The sequence below is a fragment of the Nothobranchius furzeri genome, chromosome 9 (genome assembly GCF_043380555.1).
Source record: "Nothobranchius furzeri strain GRZ-AD chromosome 9, NfurGRZ-RIMD1, whole genome shotgun sequence".
Classification (NCBI taxonomy): domain Eukaryota; kingdom Metazoa; phylum Chordata; class Actinopteri; order Cyprinodontiformes; family Nothobranchiidae; genus Nothobranchius; species Nothobranchius furzeri.
Window position 1 is genome coordinate 43,224,514 of NC_091749.1, and position 23,400 is coordinate 43,247,913.

Genomic DNA, 23,400 nt, shown 5'->3' on the forward strand with positions numbered 1-23,400 from the left:
TTATCCACCTGGCCACACTATTGTTTTTTTTTTTTTTTCGTTTTTTTTAACGACTGTTATACTTGTCTTACAGGAGCTTCTGAAGATGTTCTGTCTTGCTTCTCCATCATCACTCTCCAGCTCCTCAGACCAGCCACTCCAGAACCTTCCCAGATCCAGGATCAGAGCACTTTAATTAAAGTTTGAAACATGTCTGCTTGTTGTTCTCCTATAGAAGCCTTAAACTAGAATTTGCTAATGAGCTTTCTTGGCTAAAATATGCTCTTAAATGTTTTTATTTACATAATCAAGAAACACGTTTTTCATTGCTGCTTCACCAAGACATGACTGAAAATGTCCTCATGATCCTGAAACGCTGGTTAAAACAAATTACTTTTAACCTCTTATAAAACAAACGTGCCTGTTGATGATTATGCCACTATACTGAAGCACCTGCATACTTGCTACCGATTTGCTAACTTTCTGTAATATTTGATATTTAAGTTGAAAACATGAAATGCTGTAACACAAATTCCAAATGTTCTAGTTGAGCACTTGTTTCTACTCAACTAATCATTATTTCTGTGATTAGTCAGCTTTTTCCTTTTCAATAAACACATGGAAAAATTACAATTATCTTACTGAAAAATGGTTTAACAGTGTTGCACATGTATAATAATCTGCACTGGTTTTCACAGTTACGGCATTCTTCAAACTATAATAATAAAATAAAGTGAAAAGATATTTACAATTGATTACTTCAAGTTCCTACTATTTACATTTTATGCATCGATACTGTAAATGGCTGTTTACTAAGGCATACAAAGTCAGTGCCTGTACACAGGTAGTTTGCTTGTAAATCTACATATTTCTGTTCTATATGATCCTGTATTCTTCATTAATGCTACTTACAAATCCACGAGTCTGTAGAATTGCCTTGTTTATTTGAGCAGGTATTGAACAATCCTTTTAGTTATTAACAAGTTGAGTGTGTGCTTAAGAGGAGTTTAAAAGTGTTAGCCTTAGAAAGTAGATGAGCCTCTCCCACAAACCACATTTTTTTAAATTTAGGACTTTACGGAGTGTGCTGAAAGACAAAATGAGGCTGATCATCTCCATTTTTACAGGAGGCAACCCCCTGCTTACTAGGCAAGAACCCGTATGAGAACATTCCACTGACTTTGTATGCCTTAGTAAACAGCCATTTACAGTATCGATGCATAAAATGTAAATAGTAGGAAGTAATCAATTGTAAATATCGTTTCACTTTATTTTATTATTATAGTTTGAAGAATGCCGTAACTGTGAAAACCAGTGCAGATTATTATACATGTGCAACACTGTTAAACCATTTTTCAGTAAGATAATTGTAATTTTTCCATGTGTTTATTGAAAAGGAAAAAGCTGACTAATCACAGAAATAATGATTAGTTGAGTAGAAACAAGTGCTCAACTAGAACATTTGGAATTTGTGTTACAGCATTTCATGTTTTTAACTTAAATATCAAATATTACAGAAAGTTAGCAAATCGGTAGCAAGTATGCAGGTGCTTCAGTATAGTGGCATAATCATCAACAGGCACGTTTGTTTTATAAGAGGTTAAAAGTAATTTGTTTTAACCAGCGTTTCAGGATCATGAGGACATTTTCAGTCATGTCTTGGTGAAGCAGCAATGAAAAACGTGTTTCTTGATTATGTAAATAAAAACATTTAAGAGCATATTTTAGCCAAGAAAGCTCATTAGCAAATTCTAGTTTAAGGCTTCTATAGGAGAACAACAAGCAGACATGTTTCAAACTTTAATTAAAGTGCTCTGATCCTGGATCTGGGAAGGTTCTGGAGTGGCTGGTCTGAGGAGCTGGAGAGTGATGATGGAGAAGCAAGACAGAACATCTTCAGAAGCTCCTGTAAGACAAGTATAACAGTCGTTAAAAAAAAACGAAAAAAAAAAAAAACAATAGTGTGGCCAGGTGGATAAACGAGGGCTCGGGCGGGATTAGATCCCCAGACTCCCGGGTGAGAGTCATACGCTCTAACCAGTCAGCCAAAGGAACATTCCCTTGACCAAGTAGCCAGGGCGCATGATCAATCGGGACGTTGCGACAGCACACACTGTCACAATAGTAAATACTGAAAGTGGATTAACTTAAGAAGAATGGAGTTTTGGACAGAAAGAGCACTGATGTTTCAGCTGGACTCACGAGCCACGAGGACAGACTGATACGGCAGCCACACTTTTAAGTAATCATCAGGTCTGACTGAAACAGCGTTTCTGCCTTTTACAGGTGGACAGAAAAAATAATAATGTTGACACATTGTTGATAATATTACTACATTTCAAGGCTTTTTAAATACAGTGAAATTAGTTGAAACAGAGCCGAGTTGTATTAGAAAACAGCAGTCCGCACAGCCCGACAGCCCGGCGAATCTGGGATGAATTAGTGCTGCCTCAACCTCCTCGTCTTTCATTGGGTCACTGGAGTTTAAATTAAGTGGATGAGAAACCCATGGGGAGGGCTCTGCATAAATGAGAGTAAAGTTGAATTTTAAACGCGTTAAAACTGTCACAAAGTGGCGTTAAAAGCGGCGTTTTATGTCACAGAACGGCGAAAAAAGCGGCGTTCAATGTCCGTACCAAACGCCGTATTTTACGCCACCCACACAGAGAACGCGTCTGGGATTAGGGTGACGTAAAAAACGGCGTTCAATGTCCGGAAAAAACGGCGTATTTTACGGGCGTTCTACGGGACCGTTCAGAACGGCGTAAATTACGGCGTTCTGGCAGAGTTTTCGCCGTATTTTACGACGTCTTGGCACATCAAACGGCGTTTTTTTCGCCATTTCTTAACTAGACGGGTTGGGAAAGTGGCGTATTGTGACGGTTTTGGCTTGCCATAGAGCCCTACGCAAGGACGGATAATGGCGTTGCGTGTCTCCGCACTGACGCAGACGGAGAAGCATAAATCAGGCTTTAGTGTCCATTGTGGGATTTACTTTAGATGAAATGACAGATTGAAATGATAAGCTATTAGGGGCGAGTCCATTTGTTTGACAACTAGAAAATGAGCTGTCAGCACTAGCAGCTAGCCCAGGGAAGGCTTCAGCCTCATGTTAAAAGGCAGAGGGTAGTAGGGTCGCTCAACTGCAGTATAGCTAAATGCGCCCACCAACCTCTGTTCGCTTTGGTTAGCGTAGTTAGCTCGTAGCTACATCAGCTCAGAGTTTGATGGATTTCAGTCATCCGCCCCCACCCTCACAGCCCTGTTCTCAGCTACGTGTTTGTATTTTCCCAGAGTGACGAGATGTGTGGCCCGGCCAAGATGGCGGTGGTAGGAACCGCCCGCATTCTCACTCCCAGCGCTCAAAAACAAACGCTTGGTCAGCCACCCTCCACGTTTGACCCCTGATGCCAAAAGTGCCCTTTTTCGTTACTTATGTGCGAAAAGGGATCTTTCCCTTATTTGACTGCAGATCCCAATGCAGATCCCAACTGACGCGATGGGATGTCCTTTACCGTTGCATCCCAATGCAGCGTTACACTAACGTGATGGGATGTCCGCAGCCAGGGCACCAAACAAGCTCATTGTACCTCACCTTAACCATATCCTCTTATTTAACCTTCCCCTCACCCCTATCCTAACCTTAACCATCTTGCTAGCGAACACGTTAGTGATGTGTCGATCGCTCTAAAAGCCGGCTCTATGAAGTGAACGGCGGGAGCCGCCTCGTCAGTGGTTGAGTTTGGACCGAGCCAATGCGAGGGGGAGGTTTCAACTACCACGGTGGAGGTTAAAAGTAGAGGGTATTTGTAAACCCCCCCCCCCCCCCCCCCCTCCTCGCCAGATGGTATGTTCTAACGTTCCCCTTGGGCGGCAAATACGAAAATTCACAGTCAGAGTCAGAATTCATGGGAAACAAACGAGGGCCCTTCTACACACATATCTCCTGCATTAGCTTCTGACGGTGAAACTGTAGGATATGAAAAGCCTGACAGATGCAACTCAGGACGTAAAGCTTGGTTTATGCTTGACGCATTCACTTTCCGCTTGGTGATGCGGCTCGCGGATGGAACGCGCTTCACAACTCGCAGCGTTTATGGTTCATGCGGCTTGTCTCTGCGGTGAGCCAATATTCTCCCAAACTGAACGGGGCAGCACGGAGCTCTACGGCATGCATCCAACACTACACCATAGTAGAAGTAGAAATTACTGTTGTTTACAACATAGCATTCCAGCATTTTTAACAGCGTCCTCGTCTTTTCCGACAGTGCGAGCTATTTCTTTCCAAGAATTATTAACAACATGTTGATCACGGTGATCTTTGAGAGCTGAATCATAAAAATGTCTGTATTTATGAACCTCTGCCATAGTTCTTGCCAGTCCGCCATGTTTTTCCGCGTCCGACCGTCCGCATGGTTAGAAATTTCCTAGGTGCGCGATGCAGAAATCTTGGGCCGTGTGGAGGCACGTGGTGTTAAAATGATGCAATTTCGCCACACGGAGCCGTGCGAACCTCGCGGACGCGTCAAGCATAAAACAAGCTTAAGGCAAAGCCCAGAAAGACTAGAAAATAACTTTTGTAGCCAGATCACTAACATTCTTTTTTTTTTTTTGATCGGAGACCCATGAGCCAACCAGAAGGGGAGGAGACTTAGGTTAAATACGGGGGGACAAATACGCGTTTGTCCAATATTGGACCCCCCCCCCCCCCGTTCCTACGCCCTTGCTTCTATTCTTTACAGAATCAATGTTGGAAACATATTTTTATATCTTTTTAGCATCTTTCATACAGGATTGTCCTCCCATGAGTGACCTACATAGATAGCAATTAATTAGACAGCATGTGAAAAAATAACAGCTGGACTGACACATAAGATATCAAAACACATGTCACACATTTTTAAAATGTCACACAAAAAGAGAAAACCATATACTACAATAGCTGCGATCCTTAACGCCCTTCAGAGTTGATCATTGTCAGCTGAGCACACACGGACAAACTGGACGAATGTCACCATAACACTAATTACCAAACTGGAAATACTTTGAAACAAAAATGTATTTATTGTTATTTAATAAAGTTATAGAATAAATGTGCAGGTCATACTAACATTAGGACATTTTGTCTTATTAGATTAAATTATGCATGAACTTTCAGAGCATAAATCAGTCTTTATTAAAGTCAGGTTCAGAACTTTCCCAAATGTTTTGTCAGAAAAGAATGGATTGTTTCAGTGAAGGGAAAAAAATCTCTATCTTAAGAGATAAAAAGGTGTTATCAGCATGTAAATAAGGTATAAACATTTTAAATGGCTTCATTTTGTGTATAAATAGGAATTAAACTTTTAGTAACTCTATTTATCAAATTCAGATGAAGTCACTTGTGCATAAAAATTAATAAAATATTTTTTCTTGATGTTATAAGTTTTTTATACAGGATACTGTTTTTTATCATTGATTTTTCATCAAATTAATAAAAAATGCAGGTGTTAATAAGTACTGGTGGGAATAAAACAGAAAAACAAACATGCATGTGCAATTTAATCTCTGGAATAAAACACGTTTTAGAAATAAAGCAGCAATAATAAATACATGTTTTCTTGTAGTCTATAGAGTGTAAATATGTTTCAAGAAGATCAAGTTTAAACAATAAAACCATTAGATCTTGATTCTCTGTCTTGTTTTCAGGTATGAAGAAATAAATGTCATCCAAACCAAGAATTTAAAACAGGAGTAATCTGCTTAGATTACAGCTGGATGAGCATCCAGTGCTCCCATTGTGTTTCAGAGAGACAATCCTCTTAAGCCTCATCTCAGAGGAGAGTAATGGTCAGAACAGGTCCATCCCATCATTTTCTGGTGGCTGTATCCTGTCTCCACGGGCTGCTGCTTATCAATGACCCTGAATAGATTTCTCCTGATTTATTGAACAAGCAAAAGGAACAAAGAGAAGACGAGGCATGGCTTTAGTTTCCTGCTCTGAGTGAGTGGCTCTGTGATGCTGAAACACATTTCTAGTTGGTTTCACTGAGGTCACAAGACTGCAAAAAAAAAAAAAAGATAAATCATCTCAGATGAAAAATGTCCTTCCTCTTTCGTCAGCTGACAACTTGTAATAATGTACTTGTGTGTCATAAATCTAGTTGAACATAAATGTTTATGACATGCAGAGACTCGTCTGGAGACTTGTTCTGCAGCGGGATGACAGCTGATGGTGTGGGGGCTTCACCAATCCAGCTACAGTACAGCTGACATTATTGGTAGAAACAAAGAGAGGAAGGATGTGTGTGTGTGTGTGTGTACGTGCATCACTCTAAACCCGACACCACAGACCATGTGACCAACAAGCCAAACAGGTACAGTTGAAAAAGTAAAGACACACAGGTACCCTCTACATGTTACATTACTGATTATTCTGTAGGTGAGTCATTTTAGACATATTAATAAAATCTACTATAATCCAGACATTTGGGAATGAAAATACTAAATTCCTTGTTTCATACTATTGGAAGGCAGGGCAGACAAGTGGGTTTGGTAAATATTTGTTTGGCCAGAAAAAGTAAACAGATGTTTGCGGTTTAATTATCATTGCCTGGTAACAGACACTCCCCCTTTGACACATGGTCAATTATTAACCCCTGACGTATGAACACATGAACACTGTTTCTATGAATGTCTTATTTAAAGGCTCATAATTTAAATGGTAAGCTGTTTTAGATCTCTGGCACTTTTGAACATTAACGTAAATAAACAAGTTTAAAGCACCAACTCATTCTCTTTTAGAGAAGATAAACCTTCTTGTTGAAAAAAGTGTTTTATATCTTGCAAAACCATCATCTGATGTATTGTACAAATTAAACTGCATTTTAAGTAGTGCACCCCCTAGTGTTGAAATGTGATGTTACACATTAAAGGTCCATCTATAAAATGTTTTATTTTCATCCATATTTGAGCCAAATACTACTGAGTAATAAAAATAGATCAGGGGTCAACAAGCTACATTATGAGCTGACCTTGTCTTGAGAAAAAGAAAGGCAGAGACAGTGTTTTGACCTTTTATTACAAACAACAATATTGCCCCATCATTCATGTCTGAGATGTGAAGACGTTTAACTCAGAAACCCCCACAGCCTCATAAAACAGGAGAAACCCCTATGAGATACCACCCCTGGTTTATTTCAGCTCACTCTTCCTCCTCTGAAATACTTGGAAGTTTTTCTGTTATCCATCACCACTTTGATCAGCTTCCTGTCAACAATGCTGTTAAATATGGATGAGACCAGGCACCATGTGTTACTTTATGAATATCCAACACTGTTTAAATAAAAAAACAACAACAGCAGCCTGAACCCAGGCTTTGGTGATTAAAAATATGGAGGAAGAGTGTTTAATGAGGTGTGATGTTCAAGGTCCAGATAATTTATAAGCACTTTGCAGGCATGAAACATTTAGTCGTGTGTTTTGTAAGAATAACATTTCCAGGTCCAACACCTGGAACAAAGATCTACATCTGACGACCCAACAGCAGTTGTGATAACTTAAACTGCTAAATAAGAAAAATGTTGTCAGCTGTGATAGGCTTTAAAGGTGAATTAAGGACAATCTTCTTCAGAACGAGTCAAATTGCATTCAATGAGCTTTTCAAGCAAAAGAGCACAAAGTCCCTGGAGGCTGCAGATCCTCTCTAATTAGATATGTCCTTCGAAACCACTCTTTTTCCATTTACGTCTGCACACTTTGCTATACGGCACAGAGCTGCAGCAGCAGTGGGACATCCAGGCCCCTCTGTGTTTGTGTACTCTCTGCCTCCACAGAATGAGTGGTGAAGTCAGTGTGACCACGAGAGTCTTTATGCGCTGGGCTGCTGGCACTGTGAACAGGTGCGTACCGCCCTGTCCCGGTGTGTCTGTACCTGCACGGTGCACCTGGTGAGACCATAGGTGTGAAGCAGCAGGTGGCGGGCCTTGGCCTGGACCTCCTCCCAGTTGTTAGCACTAGGGGGTGCTGTTAACACCAAAACATGCATTCATTATAAATCAGACCTTTGTTTTATTGAATCCTAACTCCACACTGTCCTGAGATGTAAAATACCCAAACACTAAGAAGCTGGATTTTCTAGCGTATCTGTTCAAATGATGTGCGGCACAAGCCAGGAAGCTTTTTCAGTCGCTCCGCTGCATTACCATGTAAAGTAAAAATATTAGAGCCAAAAGGTCAGGGGGAAAAACCAAGCATTCCTAACTAAATATAGGTTTTTAACTTCCATTTTGTTCTTACAGACTGAGGTCTCTGGGACAATGTTACGATGCAGCCCTGCATTCTTATTTTACTCATGCTTCAGTGCCCCGTGTGAATATTTTTATGTTCCTCTTCTTTTGTTTGATTTCAACATAATATTTATATGAAAAAGTTGTCCTGATTTTTAAAGTTATGGAAAATTTGTGTTGATAACAAAAAGTTCATTTATTATGACACATTAAGCCTGTTCAGACAGGACTAAATGATATGTGTTTGGATTGGATTGGATATGTGTGCAAACAAAAGTTGTATAAATTACCATATTTAGGAATTAAGGCAAATCCAATGTGTTTGAAGTCTGGATTTTCCAGAAAAGAGCCATTTTTACATAAACAATAGCTGAATCCTCTTGTGCATTAGTTGCTCCACCAGTGAGGACACAGCTCCCCCTTGTGTGGAGTCTGCAGATTAATGTAAACCATTTCTACAGGGATGGTTTATTGTGATGCAGCCAAACGCTTCAGTGGTACAAAACTTGCATTTGACTGAGATCTGTACATTGTTTCACCCAAACCTAGTGTCTTCATCGAGTATCCAGTCAGTCACTCACCGAGCTGCAGATGTACCAGTGCAGCAGTCTTATCGGCCGTCAGCGCCCAGACGTTCAACTCGTCCACCGATTGGACATCCTCCAGCTTCAGGAGGTCTTCTTTGATTCGCTGAATGTCCATGTGTCTGGGGACACCTGACAGCGCAGGACAACAGCACACATAAGAAAACAGCCAACACCAAACAGAAAACCATAAAACATCCGGAACGAACCTTCCAACACAATGATTAATGTGTCTCGTATGATTCGGAACGTGGTGAAGAGAACCAGCACCGAGAAGATGTAGGTGCAGATTGGGTCTGCCAGCTTCAGCTCGGGCTGTGAATTCAGAGTGTTATTGGAGTTAAAACCTTTTTTATTTCAACGGAACATCTTAATAGTTGTTTTTATCATAAACCGGCTTTACTCTTTTATCATTTACACGAGACCTGAACATGTTCAAACACATCGTAAACAGTTTCAGTAAAGAGTGGTGTGGTGATCGGTTACTAATGAAGCTGTGACAAAGAGCGATGGGTGTGACAGACTGAGGCAACATGATGTCACTACATGAATGATGCATCACACACACCCATATTACAGAAGTGTGTGTTCACTCCTAGTTTATTTTTATCATTAGTTAAACTCTGTGTTAACCCTCCCACTGTCTTTATGGGTGACCCCGCGAGGAAAGTGTACCATTGAGCTGGGTTGATGGTTTATTCCTTCAGGTCCACATGGCAGGGGTGAGGAGTGAGCACCACCTCACCCCTGCCACGTGGACCTCAAGGGATAAACCATCAACCCAGCTCAATGGTACACTTTCCTCGCGGGGTCACCCATAAAGACAGTGGGAGGGTTAATTAAATGTTTAAAAATAAATTCAAGATATTTTCATTGAGTGATAAAATGACACAAAGTGCTCCAAACTAAGGTTTTAGGGAGTTCTTTAGTAAATAAAGCAAATAAATCTCCTGCCTCGATTACTGCAATGCCCTTCTAACTGCTCTTCCAGCCAGTACTGTGAGACCTCTTCAAATGGTCCAGAACGCAGCGGCGCATCTGGTCTTCAATCAGCCAAAAAGAGCACACGTCACCCCTCTGTTCATTGAGCTCCACTGGCTACCGCTAGCAGCACGCATCAAATTCAAATTGCTAACACTAGCATACAAAGTCCGAGATGGTACGGCTCCCATCTACCTGAATCCTCTTGCAAAGGCTTACGTCTCGGCCGCGCCGGTCATCATGGGATCGTCGGCTAGCAGTGCCTACACCACGCTCAGGACAATCCAGACTCTTCTCATGCATCGTTCCACAAATGTGGAATGACCTTCCAAGCTCTACCAGAACAGGGGCTTCCTTTTCAATTTTCAAGAAACTCCTGAAGACCCTGCTCTTCAGAGAGCATCTTCTTAACTAGCACCCTCCCTGCACCCCCCCCCCCCCTCTACTGTCCACTCCTTGTTCCCTACTCTCCATGACTGATGTCAATGTTGTTGTTGTTATTGTTGTTATTGTTGTTGTTGTTAGCCTCAAGGGCAACATGCCGATTATCACTTGTAAGTCGCTTTAGACAAAAGCGTCTGCTAAATACATAAACATAAATAATTGGGTGTACCTTGAAGCGAACTATATAAGCAGCTATGAGAACGCCGATGCTCTGGACAAGATCTCCCAAGGCGTGGATGAAGGCTGCTCTTACGGCCAGGCTGCCATGTGGTTTCTGCTGAACCGACCCGGTTGAATGTGGAACCGCAGAATGACCGTGGCCGTGTGAGTGGGAATGACCGCCTTGGTTTAATAAAAACCCCATTCTAAACACACAAAAAGAGCAAAGAATTCAGTCCAATTAGCTCGGTCAGTCAGAGTTTATCTTATTAAAATCTTTGCTTTAGGGTGAAAGGCGTCTCTCACATGAGATTAACAGCAACACCCACGGCTGCAGTGATGAGCATGATGTCTCCATCTATGTCGAAGTCCTGGTGCACGGTCCTCTGAACCGCTTCATAGAGCAACGCAGCCGTCAGGATGTAGATGAGCGCCACGCTGAGGACTGCCGATACCACTTCTAAAAACAAAAGTCACATTCAGCTGTCAGAAAAGGTTTAGAGTGGTTCTAAACAACAACAACAACCAGCCCCATATATTCAAAGTCCAACCTAAAGAAACAGTTCAGCCATTTTGAAGTAAGCGTCAAGTTTTCTCATAGCTAAGATGTGTGAGGAGAACAGGAGGTATAGGTTGTGTCCAAGACACTGATGCAGCAGAACAAAAACGAAAAAACAAAGTTGAGAAAGGCAAGAGAAGACATCTGTGTTGAAGTGGTGGAGCATTTCCTGGGGCAGACATTAGTCTGGTAGGGAACAGTAACAGCCCTGAGCTGTTTCACTAGATGGCTTACGGCTCAGAGAAGCCCCAATGTGAAGCTTGTTTATTGATGCAACCAGCGGTGGTCTCTGAGCAGTAGTGTAACAGAGCGAACTCTGGGGGTGAAAACATGAGGAAAATAAAGGTGTGTGAAGTCAGAATGACATCCTGTGGTCAAAGCTGATAAGGAGATAAATGCATTTCACTGTATTATTGAGAGACTTGTAGAGCCAACTATTTGCTTCCATCTTGTTAGCTCATTGTTAGCCTCTAGGCTTCTTCACCCGATATCAGAGTAAAACAACAAGATGCCGTGGTTCTTAGGGGAACAAGAAATAACTTCTGGGCCGCTCCTTTTACTGGGTAACATTATTTCCACAACTGCTGCTTTTTGCAGGCCAATGTCGAACTACAATTGCCGGCACAGCAGGGTTTACCATCAAAAGACTTTGCAACCTCGCAGGCTTACGTATGATTGGCTCTGAAAACAGGAAGTATGGAGGCGGGACAGATTGTAAACAGCGACTATGTCTCCTTGTGGCCTTGTTTTTAAAAGACCAAAAGTCAAAATTGGGGTCAAAATTGTTAACCATTACAGAAAGATTAAAATGCAAAAAGCTACAATAAACTGACTTGATTCTGATTTTTGCAGCATAATCAAAATGAAGTGTTTTACAGACACTCACATGAGGGAGATCCAATCATATGCAGGTACAAGGTGCTGCATCGGCTTTTATATGCATATAAAGTTCATGATGTGGACAAAAACCTAAACAGCTGAGTCAGCACTCACTTTGACAAAGACCCAGGTTAGAAATCTTGGTGTCATAATTTGGTGTCTGGATTCCTGCTGTTTGGCCTGATCAGTTACCTGGCTTACCGGAAAATTTACGAGCTTTCGAGGAATATTGGCTCAATCTTGGAGCTCAGGGATGGGATGCATCATGCAGTGAACGCACAAACTCATAATTGTCGAGATGAGTCGTAAGCTTGGAACTTTGGCTGAGATTCAGGCTCTGGCACAAAAGGTGGATTCCATTAAGGAGCGAGTGTTGAATGAATGTTGTAATGCTGCACCAAAACTTCTTGCAAAATACTTCTTTTTAATTTTTAAATTGTATTTTCTGTCGCGTTGATTTTAATGTTCTTGCTAATGGAAAGCACACTGAATTGCCTCTGTGTATGAAACGCGCTGTATAAATAATGCTGCCTTGCCTTGTTATGTTGTTGGAAACATAAAACGACTTGTTTGGTTATTTTCACACAGTCAGGGTTAAGTTTTCAGAAACTTGGTGAAAAGTCATTTTTATTTTATATAAGTATTAAGTCTCATGACTTAGTTAAAACAGATAAGTGCCTCCTTCAACTAACAACTTACTCCAGCTGTTCCTAAATCATGTTGAATCTTTGGTTCTGACGGGGTTATTAATATGCATACTGTGAATGGTTATGTTGAGCTTCTGAAGGAAACACCAGGTCTCCGTGTCTCTGGAACAAGATTCTGATCACACCTGAGACCTGCTGTAACACTCTCTCTTAAGGTGTTTGAAATGCAAACTTTGGTTTTTGCTGCACAGACATAAACGAAACAAACAAACAAAATAGACACAGATAGAAAACGGATATGGGGGGGGGGAAGTGCTTCTGAAACTCACCGAGGCGATGTAGCCCAAATGTGAATCTCTTGGTAGGAGGCTTAGTGGAGAGCCAGAGGGCCAGAAGAGAGAACAAGATACCCACCACGTCTGTTAGCATGTGCACAGCATCCGTCATAATGGCTAAACTGTTTGATACATAACCACCTAAAGGAAAAGGGACAGTAATAATTAAAATGTCATGGCATATAACCAGTTTCCATTAAAGCTACTATAACAAACAGTTTTGAAAACACAATTAATGTGGCTCTGCTAGAAAATTAACATATTTATGATAATCGATGTTTCTTTGATTCTAAACATAGAACATAAACCACTGAAACGGTGACAGCATTCAAACAAAAACCTCTGGGATATTTAAATGTAATAAAAGACAATAATTACTATAAATATACCCAGTTATAATTAGAAACACTGACCCATAGAAAACAAAATCCACCTTTGTCACATGATGAAATCAAAACTAAATCACCACATAATTGTTTTCTCAAAAAGGCTAACATAAAATGACTTTTGCACAAGAGCAATGTCACTAGTGAAAAACACAGATTAATGTTCTAAAACATTGTCCAGTATAATAAAGCTAACAGGGCAGGTTTTATTATGCACACAAAATACCAAACTCAATGACTGGAGCTTGAAAATGAGAAATCCAGATAGTAATCTCAACTATATTTAATAAAACCTTAAAAAGTGATCTTTTCTCCTGTGTTTTTTTAAGAATGTCCTTTCTTACAGGTTAATGTTTTACAACACAGAGGGCAGTCTTTGTTTTAGTCCAGCTGTTACAGATTTTTTTTTTTTTTTTTTTTTGCCAATGGAAAACAAACTAAATCAATTTCCTTGTAGGTTATAACATGGAAAGAACATCAGTTTACGACAGCCTTCCTCAAACAGAGTTCTGTGAATCCTTTCACTGTTTTAATGAGTCTGTTGCCTTCGATCATAAATCACTGTTTGATCAGCTGTAGGGTGTTTGAGGAGCATGGGGCAGGTGCGCTAGCTAGTGTACCACCACCTGATCACAATTATTTCAGCTGATTCAAAAAGACAAAACAAATGAGTTAAACTAATAGAAACGTGAGCCTATGTGTTGTTTTCTATAGCAACTGGGGTCCCTTTGTGCTTCTATGGCACTAGCCGTTAATCCCAAGTCATCTAATACTTGGCCTTTTGAATTTTGATGAGCATCTACTGGGTTTGGAGATTTAAACACACACACACACACACACACACACACACACACACACACACACACACACACACACACACACACACACACACACACACACACACACACACACACACACACACACACACACACACAAACTTAGAGGTAGCCCCTTAAACACACAGATTTCACGGCCACAATAAGAGGTCCATTCTGCAGATACGTACCAATGATTTCACCCATCATGAACAGAAAATACAGTAACGCTGCGATGATCAGCCTCTTCATCACCTTCCTGTGTTTGATTCTCTCCCTCTTCTTGGTGCAGCTGTCACAGGGGTCCATGTTCAGCCCCGGGCTGCCCAGACTGGAGTTAGAGTCCAGCAGGGAGTCATCGTCATCCTCATTCCCCACCACCATGGTGTTCACCGACACTCCGTTAGATGGAGCTCCAGCAGAGTAGTCTGACATCTCCCCGGAGACCACCACTACTAGCTTGTTGAATTTGGGGGTCTCATCGTCCATCAGTTCGTCGGATAGATCCAAGGGAGCCGTGTCGCTCAGGGTCATGTCGCTCCGCTCCCTCCTGAAGGCGGACCGCACCTTACCGAAAAGCCTTCGACCTGACATTTTTATGTGCGGGGCTTATATGGTCCAGGATAGCTCGGTCTGCAGGATCGGAGGTATTCATTCACATCTTTATTACGGGGCGCGCTGCGTTTCCATTCTCCTGACAAAAGAAAGTAACATAAAACATACAGCGTGTCGTTTTACACCGGTGCAGCTCAGCGATTTCAACACCCCCCTCTGATTTGTCATCAGTTTCTAGGCTTGGACTTTCATTCCAACATGAGCTCTAGAAACAGAGTTCGATATTCCTCCTAAACAGTTTGGGCTAAACACCAATACGCTAGCGACCGGAGGATACGTTTGTTTAATCGGTTTGAGACAAATGGACAGCTCTTACAGCTCTGTAATTTATTTAAATATATTAGATAAACTTACCCACAGAAAACCATCTTCCTGTTTAAACTTATTTGTCAAACAGAAAGTTGTGTCAAAACTGAAGTCAACACCCCGGAGGTGTCGACTTTACCTTTAGCTCGCGAACGCAACATAGGCGACTCAGTTCCCTTCCGTTTGTTTCGTGATCACGTGACGACGTACGAGTCACATGACGCTATCTCATGCACCACATCCTACAACAAATCGAAAACAAGCCCTCTTGCTTGTCATTTTCTGTCTTTTCAACACAAGTAGACCTTCCGCGGCGCTTCAGCAAACATTTAAACAGGTAAAACGTTGTTATAACTATCCTTTATAGACAGTAGAACAGCTGGATCGTTTATAGCTAACTGTGTCATGCGTTGCTCATTATGAAGCTCAGGAGTAAGCTAGCTTGGCATTAGGTCGGTACACGAGTCTGTCAGATAAATGTCGTTTAACTAGTTATTTTCCTCAGATAAAAGGGTGAGCTCTCAGGGGGATCGTTTGGAGTCTCCAGCCAGACTGGGTTAGCAGGACTGTAGCTCATGGAGGCTGAGGGAATGGAAGAGGAAGGACATTCGTCCCAGAGCGAACTTCCAGGTATGTGAAAGAGAAAGGATGTCTTTTATTTTTTTCAGTTCTTTGTTCTCCATGGTTCATATTTAAAATCCACGAATCAGTGGCATGCAGATTTGGAACAATTTATTTACTCCTAATGAACTCACCTTCAAGAAGTAACACAAAACTTGTATGTTTTTTTTAATATATGAAAGTTATTCATCATTCTCAAAGATGAAGAAGGCTAGAATAACATATCCAAAGTATTGGACCATTTTATCTGACATTTAACAAATAAACGTTATGATAAGAATAATAACTTGCACAAAAAGTAGGTGTCAAGAAGAAAAAAATCCAAATCGTGATTGTTTTGGTTGATACTGCACTAATTAAAAATGTCTAAATGCTTATATTTTGTATTGCCTTCTCTAACCATGCACTAAATTATTGTAGAGTTGTGTCTTCGTTGGGACTGCGAGATAGAACAAAAAAAATGTGATTGCAATATTTTCCTGAATAATGCATTAATGATGGTGATTGCCTTAGGTCCACAGTTTCCTCCTGGACATTATCATCTTCATCACAATATTATGAATCATCACTCCCAACCCTTTCTGTGTATTTTTATTGGTCCTTAAATCTAAATCAGCCCAACCCCATTAAGGACAATAATAGTCTATTATATGGACATTCTAGTGAACAAAATATGGTGGTTTATCATATCATACACTTTAATTGTATAAAATTTTAATAACGACATGTTTGTGATTTACTGTGAAGCCCTTGTTACAATAATCTGCCAAAAGATTTCATTAAATAACACCATCCATTTCTGTTTTTAACTGGGCTTTAAATATACCCAGAGAGGCTTTTGATGTCACAATAATGTAAGTACATTTCCAGTTTTGGTTCTTTTTTTTAAACCAAAAATGAAATTAGAAGTCAAACGCAGCAAGAACGTACCAAAGAAATGTAAGTACAACTTAGAACTTTTGTAACTAGAAATTGTGAGCCAGTCCAGATAATTTAAAACTGGCATCTGAAGTGTCAGCAGGAGGAATAACAAGCTGAAAGTTTCTGTTTCTGAGTGTGTGAATGTCAGTGTTTTATTTCAGCTGCAGCACTTGATTTATCCAAACTCTCTGACAGATCTGCAGTCAACTCAGCAGCAGCAGCAGCACCAGCCACTGGATCTGCAAAGCTCAACCCCGGTTAAAAATATATATGTGAATAAGAAAGTAACGGACAAACTGACAGAGGGGTTTCTTTCTAATTACCTCCCAGACCTACAGAACTCTAAACGAGCCCTTCAGGAGCTCACGTGAGTATTTGTATTCTCTCTGTTTCACGGCAGTTCCTAAGATGTTTTTGACCACTGTCTCATCGGGTCTACTTCATGAAGAGTAAACAAACAAATGCAAAATTGATGATGGCAGCAAGATGGATCAGGATCGTGTGCTCAGTTCTCATGTTAGGGCAAAGTTGTCCTGGCTTTGTTCCAGCTGGACATCGGATCGACCTGAACACGTTATTTTCCTCCAAGCTGTAAAATGTGACATTGCTAGGATGTCTATTAATGTTTTTCTTGTCACTAATCAAGATGAAGGTTATGTGCTGAGAGGACGTTTATTGTTTTACTGTAATTAATAGATTGTTTAAGACAACCTGGGAATAATATAATGATAAAGACAAATAAATACAATTATTTACAGTGAGGCAAAAAGTATTTAGTCAGCCCCCGATTGTGTGAGTTCTCCCACTTAAAAAGATGAGGTCAGCAATTGTCATCATAGGTACACTTCAACTATGAGGGACAAACTGAGACAAAAATCCAGAACATCACATTTTCTGACTTTTAAATAATTTATTAACAAATTATGGTGGAACATAAGTATTTGCTCTCCTACAAACAAGCAATATTTCTGGGTCTCACAGACCTGTAACGTCTTCTGTAAGAGGCTCCTCTGTCCTCCACTCGTTACCTGTATTAATGGCACCTGTTGGAACTCATATCAGTATAAAACACACCTGTCCACAACCTCAAACAGGCACACTCCAAACCCCACTACAGCCAAGACCAAAGAGTTGTCAAAGGACACCAGAAACAAGACTGTAGACCTGCACCAGGCTGGATGACAGATTCTGACATAGGGTTGTCACGGTGTGAAAATGTAACCTCACGGTTATTGTGACCAAAATTATCACGGTTTTCGGTATTATCGCGGTATTTTTTTTAAATGTGTTACATTTTCAGGCAACTACATAAACCCTGTATATCAGGAAAATATTGTCCTCAGTTTGTGTCTAAATTTGGCCTAAAATGTGTTATTTTGTAATTAAGTTTTTTATTTGTTTACATTTCTCCCCTTTAGTCTTTAAAATACCAGTATTTGCCCATAACTTCTTATTTTTTTTGTCTGTTTGATATCATCATTTAAAAATATTAGACCAGATGATACTCAGTACTCAAGTAGCCTTCTAATCAGATACTTTTTTACCCTTACTTGAGTAATAAACCCTACATCAGGAAAATATTGTCCTCGGTTTGTGTTCCAGTGAGCTTTGCAGATGTGGGAAAATGTCATCAGGCAGTAATCATTGTTAAATTTATAATTATTCTCGGAGAGAGACCAACTCTTATCTGCCCCTGGGAGCCCCGTAATGCATAGCATCATTTCAACATGGGGGTGTCCGCGACACGGTTTATATGCAGGTAGCGGCGCTGCGGCTGCTTTATATAGCGACTCGTTGCATTCTCCCTCAACCCAAATCCTCGGATCACACATTTTAGCTAAAACGCTAACGCTAACTTGCCTTGCGTTGACTGTAGAGTTGTGGGTGATGGTCACGCAGATGTGTCATGAGATCTGAAGCGTTGCTGCCTTTCACAGACACTTTCTGCACGTGCTGCAAACAGGATAGCCGTCTTCTATCAACTGTCCCTCGGCATTCTTCAAATATACAAAAAATGTTCGTACTTCCCACTTTGTCTGCTTTGAGGGATAAAAATGTCCTCCTGAGCGCTGCCGTCTCCTCCTTTGGCCATTATTTCAGCTTTAGCTTCAAGAAAGTTTTGGCGTAAACAAAGTGAGCATGTGCCGCCGGCAACTTCGGCAGATGATACGGTGGCTGGTAAGGGTCACCGTGCCTACACCGCAGCCATGGTAGTCCGCCGAGATATATATATATTTTTAAACAAGACGGTTATTATTATTGTCAACTTTTTTACCGGGGTTTACTGCTACACCGGTTACCGCGACAACCCTATTCTGCAATAGGTTAGCAGCTTGGTGTGATGAAGTCAACTGTGGAAGCAATTAATAGAAAGTGGAAAACATACAAGACCACTGATCTCCCTCGATCAGAGGCGCCACGCAAGATCTCACCCTGTGGTCAAAATGATCACAAGAATAGAGAGCAACAACCCCACAACTACACGGGGGGACCTAGTGAATGACCTGCAGAGAGCTGATACCCAAGGCTACCATCAGTAACACATTTTGCTGCTGGGGATTCATCTGAAGTTTGCTAGAGAGCATCTGGATGATCTAGAAGAGGATTGGGGGAGTGTCATGTGGTCAGATGAAACCAAAATAGCTCCTGAGTAGAGGTCAGCAGCACACCGTCCCCACTATAGATAGTGTTGGTAGCGCCCTGCCCCCCACCCCAGGAGCTGGATGGTGGACCAGAATCTCCTCGAAGCTGTACAGAAGTCTTGCTCCATGGTCTCACCGAACTCCTCCCATGCGCGGGTTTTTGCCTTGGCGACCACCCAAGCCGCGTTCCGCTTGGACTGCCGGTACCCATCAGCTGCCTCTGGAGTCCCACAGGCCAAAAAGACCTGATAGGACTCTTTCTTCAGCTTGACAGCATCTCTAACCACCGGTGTCCACCAGCGGGTTTGGGGGTTGCCACCACGACGGGCACCAACGATCCTGCGACCACAGCTCCGATTGGCTGCCTCAACAATGGAGGCACGGAACAGGGCCCATTCAGACTCGGTGTCCCCCGCCTCCCTCGGAACATTTTGGAAGTTCTGTCGGAGGTGGGAATTGAAGCTCCATCTGACAGGAGACTCTGCCAGATGTTCCCAGCAGACCCTCACAATACGTTTGGGCCTGCCTGGTCTGACCGGCATCCTCCCCCACCATCTGAGCCAACTCACCACCAGGTAGTGGTCAGTTGACAGCTCCGCCCCTCTCTTCACCCGAGTGTCCAAGACATGTGGCCGCAGGTCAGATGAAACAACAACAAAGTCGAACAAACATCGTCGAGCTGCGGCCTAAGGTATCCTGGTGCCAAGAGCACACCTTTATGTTTGAACATGGTTTTCATTATGGACAATCCATGACTGGCACAGAAGTCCAATAACAAAACACCACTTGAATTAAGATCAGGGGGCCCTTCCTCCCAACCACACCTCTCCAGGTCTCACTGTCGTTGCCCACGTGAGCGTTAAAGTCCCCCAGCAGAACGAGGGAGTCACTGGAAGGAGCGCTTTCCAGCACCCCCTCCAAGGTCTCCAAAAAGGGTGGGCAGTCTGAACTGTAGTTTGGTGCATGAGCACAGACCACTGTCAGAACCCATCCCCCTACATGTAGGTGGAGGGAGTCTACCCTCTAATTCACTGGGGTAAACCCCAACATACAGGCACCAAGATGGGAGGCAACTAGTATGCCCACCCCTGCTCGGCGCCTCTCAGTGGGAGCAACTCCAGAGTGGTACCCAGAGTCCAACCCCTCTCAAGGAAACTGGTTCCAGAGCCAGAGCCATGCGTTGAGGTGAGTCCGACTACATCTAGTCAGAACCTCTCAACCTCACACACCAACTCAGGCTCCTTCCCCACCAGAGAGGTGACATTCCATGTGCCAAGAGCCAGCTTCTGTAGCTGAGGATCAGACCACCAAGGTCCCCGCCCTTGACAACTACCTGTCACACACTGCACCCGACCCCTTTGGCCCCTCCCACGTGTGGTGAGCCCATGGGAAGGGGGACCCACGTTTCCTCTTCGGGCTGTGCCCGGCCGGGCTCCATGGTTGAAAGCCCGGCCACCAGGCGCTCGCCAGCGTGCCCCACCTCCAGGCCTGGCTCCAGAGGGGGGCTGCGGTGACCCACGTCCGGGCAAGGGAACACAGGTTCCATTTATATAAGCAAATCACAGATAAATATTGAATGAGTGGATGGTTTGACCTCTCCCTGGGCTGCCACCTTACGATGGTGGAGAGGTTTGAGTGTCCCAATGATCCCAGGAGCTAAGTTGTCTGAGGCTTTTTGAGCTTGGTCCACATTGCCAGCAGTAAGCCGATCTCATTTTCAGTGAGAGTTGGATTCCACCAAGGCTGCCCTTTATCACCGATCCTGTTCATAACTTTTATGGACAGGATTTCTAGGTGCAGCTAAGGTGTTGAGGGGATCTGTTTTGGTGGCCTAATGATCAGGTATCTGCTTTTTGTAGATGATGTGGTCCTGGTGGCTTCATCAGAACGTGATCTCCAGCTTAAGCTGGAGCGGTTCGCAGCCGATTGTGAAGCGGCTGGGATGAGAATCAGCTCCTTCAAATCCGAGACCATGGCCTTTAATCGGAAAAGGGTAGAATACCTTCTCCAGGCCAGGGATGAAGTTCTGCCCCAAATAGAGGAGTTTAAGTATCTCAGGGTCTTGTTCACGAGTGAGGGAAAGACAGGCGGATTGGTGCTGCATCTACAGTTATGCGGGCATTGTACCAATCTGTTGTGGTGAAGAGAGAGCTGAGCCGGAAAGTAAAGCTCTCGATTTACCGGTCGATCTACGTTCCTACCCTCACCTATGGTCATGAGCTTTGGGTAGGTACAAGCGACCGAAATACGTTTTCTCCGCAGAGTGGCTGGGCTCTCCCTTAGAGATAGGGTAAGAAGCTCAGTCATCCGGGAGGGGCTCGGAGTAGACCACGTCAAGAGGAGCCAGTTGAGGTGGCTTGAGCATTTAGTTAGGATGCCTCCTGGACGCCTCCCTGGTGAGGTTTTCCAGGCACGTCCAACCGGGAGAAGACCCAAGAGAGAACCCAGGACACGCTGGAGGGGCTTTGTCTTTCGACTGGCCAGGGAACGCCTTGGGATTCACCCGGAGGAGTTGGCCCAAGTAGCTGGGGAGGGAAATCTGGGCCTCTCGGCTTGGGCTGCTGCCCCCGCGACCCGACTCTGAATAAGCGACTGAAAATGGATGGATGGATGGATGGATGGGTTGGTCTTTTCTGAACTTTTAAACACAGAAACACTCCTTTCCCACAAGTTTGTTCCTCTCATTTTGGGCAGAACTTTGCTGATTTTGTGCTCATGGCTTTAATTCTTGTTCAACCAGACAAAACCAGCTGATACTTTTAGACACACTGGATCAAGAAGTCACCAAGTTCAGAGAGTGCAACACCTTGCTGGATCTCAATTCTCTGGTATGACTGGATGTCTAATGATGGTGATATAATCTCATTTCTGTCGTGCTGTTCTTGTTGGTACTTTCTCAGCTAGAGCGATTTCTAATCCAGCTTGTTTTTCCTAGTTTACAGAAGCCAAAGTTTACCAAAGTAAACTGGTCAACATAAGGAAAGAGATGATCATGTTTCATGAAAAGACAACAAAGCTAAAGGTTTGTGTCTATGCACACATGCCCTGGGACGAGGCAAAGTACTGGGTAACAGCTGTTTGATGTGAACTACTGTTTTCTTTTAGAAAAGAGCGTTGAAGCTGCAGCAACAGAAGCAGAAGGAGGCGCTGGAGAAGGAGCAACAACGTGAGAAGGAGCTGGAAAGAGAGAGGCAGCTTATAGCCAAACCTGCTAGAAGAACATAGAATCCTCAACAATGGCTGCTGTATTGAAGGACCACAGCGTGGATTGACTACATATCTACTGAACATCACATTACTTTTAACCATTTTCCAATAACTTCTTTTTTATTTGTTTGACAACCCATGATAAGATTGCCAGACAGCTGGAAACTACAGCTATTTGAAAAACAGAAAGAAATTAGATCCACCAGACATCACAGTAGAAATGTTTATGTTTACTAAATGTCTTTTGTTTGAATATAAGTCATTATAACATTTTACTTTTCAAAAAGTAGCACCAGCCTCATATAACGGTTCCATTCTACCAGAATCACAACATTTTCTGATTTGCTCAAACCGCTTCTTTTGCATATTTTGGTTTGTGCACCTTATTAGTGAGTCGTTTGTTCCAATGACTTTGCTTTGCCTTATTCACCTGCATCCGCACACCTGAAGGCCTTAGAGATTAATGTCCTTCAACAGCAATTAACACCAGACCACGAATGTCAGAGGTTTGAATTAAACTTCACAAGGAGCCTATTCTCCAAAAGATAAATCCAATTTTATAGTATTTATGGATTCTGTGTGATGGATCAGTGCTCTGTGTGGGATGTTTTTTTACAATCACTATTATTTAAAGGCAAGTTAAATCAGTTTCGTTTGTTCAAATGCACCGACACATTTCCACGTGGCTGTGCACGTATTTAAACGAGACCAACGTCTAACCGATCGAAAAGTTTAGTATTTTAAAGTGTGCATTCAACTTAATTATTAATAAAATAATCTACTTTTTCCTTGGTTAATTCGAAACTCTTTTAGACTCATTGGAAAATGGTTACCTCCATAAAAACCTTATTGCGATATTTAGTAAATGGAACAAAACATGAGATGTTTGTGTTTGGTGGATCATATCAGAGTTTGCCAAGAACACAAGAAACCAAAGAAATGAACTTTATCATCAAACGCTGGTGTTCCTGCTCTCCTCTGCTGATGATGCACAAATGTGTAAACTTTTATGAGTGCAGAACAAATGCTTTTCTCTGTCAGACAATGATCTGA

The 23,400-nt window shown here is 42.3% G+C and overlaps 2 protein-coding genes across 5 annotated transcripts; one reads left to right on the forward strand and one right to left on the reverse strand.

The window, feature by feature from the left end:
* Positions 1-1,552: 1,552 nt before the first annotated feature.
* slc30a4 (solute carrier family 30 member 4) lies at positions 1,553-14,629 on the reverse strand. 3 transcript variants are annotated; one of them, XM_070554871.1, is made up of 8 exons: positions 14,227-14,629; positions 12,829-12,975; positions 10,721-10,874; positions 10,425-10,620; positions 9,040-9,145; positions 8,828-8,962; positions 7,892-7,983; positions 1,553-1,885 (listed from the first exon to the last, which is right to left on the reverse strand). In XM_070554871.1, the coding sequence occupies exons 1-8, from the start codon at positions 14,627-14,629 to the stop codon at positions 1,784-1,786; spliced, it is 1,335 nt and encodes a 444-aa protein (XP_070410972.1). In that variant the 3' UTR covers positions 1,553-1,783. The 3 variants fall into 3 exon arrangements, with proteins under 3 accessions (XP_070410972.1, XP_070410973.1, XP_015809057.3); XM_070554872.1 differs by lacking the exon at positions 1,553-1,885 and adding an exon at positions 5,787-6,020; XM_015953571.3 differs by lacking the exon at positions 1,553-1,885 and having other exon boundaries at positions 7,698-7,983.
* On the forward strand, positions 14,550-22,994 carry bloc1s6 (biogenesis of lysosomal organelles complex-1, subunit 6, pallidin). Of its 2 annotated transcripts, none has more exons than XM_015953574.3 (6): positions 14,550-14,682; positions 15,462-15,586; positions 16,694-16,865; positions 21,881-21,968; positions 22,076-22,162; positions 22,246-22,994. In XM_015953574.3, exons 2-6 carry the CDS (start codon positions 15,532-15,534, stop codon positions 22,363-22,365), a joined length of 522 nt encoding a protein of 173 aa, XP_015809060.3. In that variant the 5' UTR covers positions 14,550-14,682; positions 15,462-15,531; the 3' UTR covers positions 22,366-22,994. The 2 variants fall into 2 exon arrangements, with proteins under 2 accessions (XP_015809060.3, XP_015809059.3); XM_015953573.3 differs by lacking the exon at positions 14,550-14,682 and adding an exon at positions 15,154-15,293.
* The last annotated feature ends 406 nt before the right edge of the window (positions 22,995-23,400 follow it).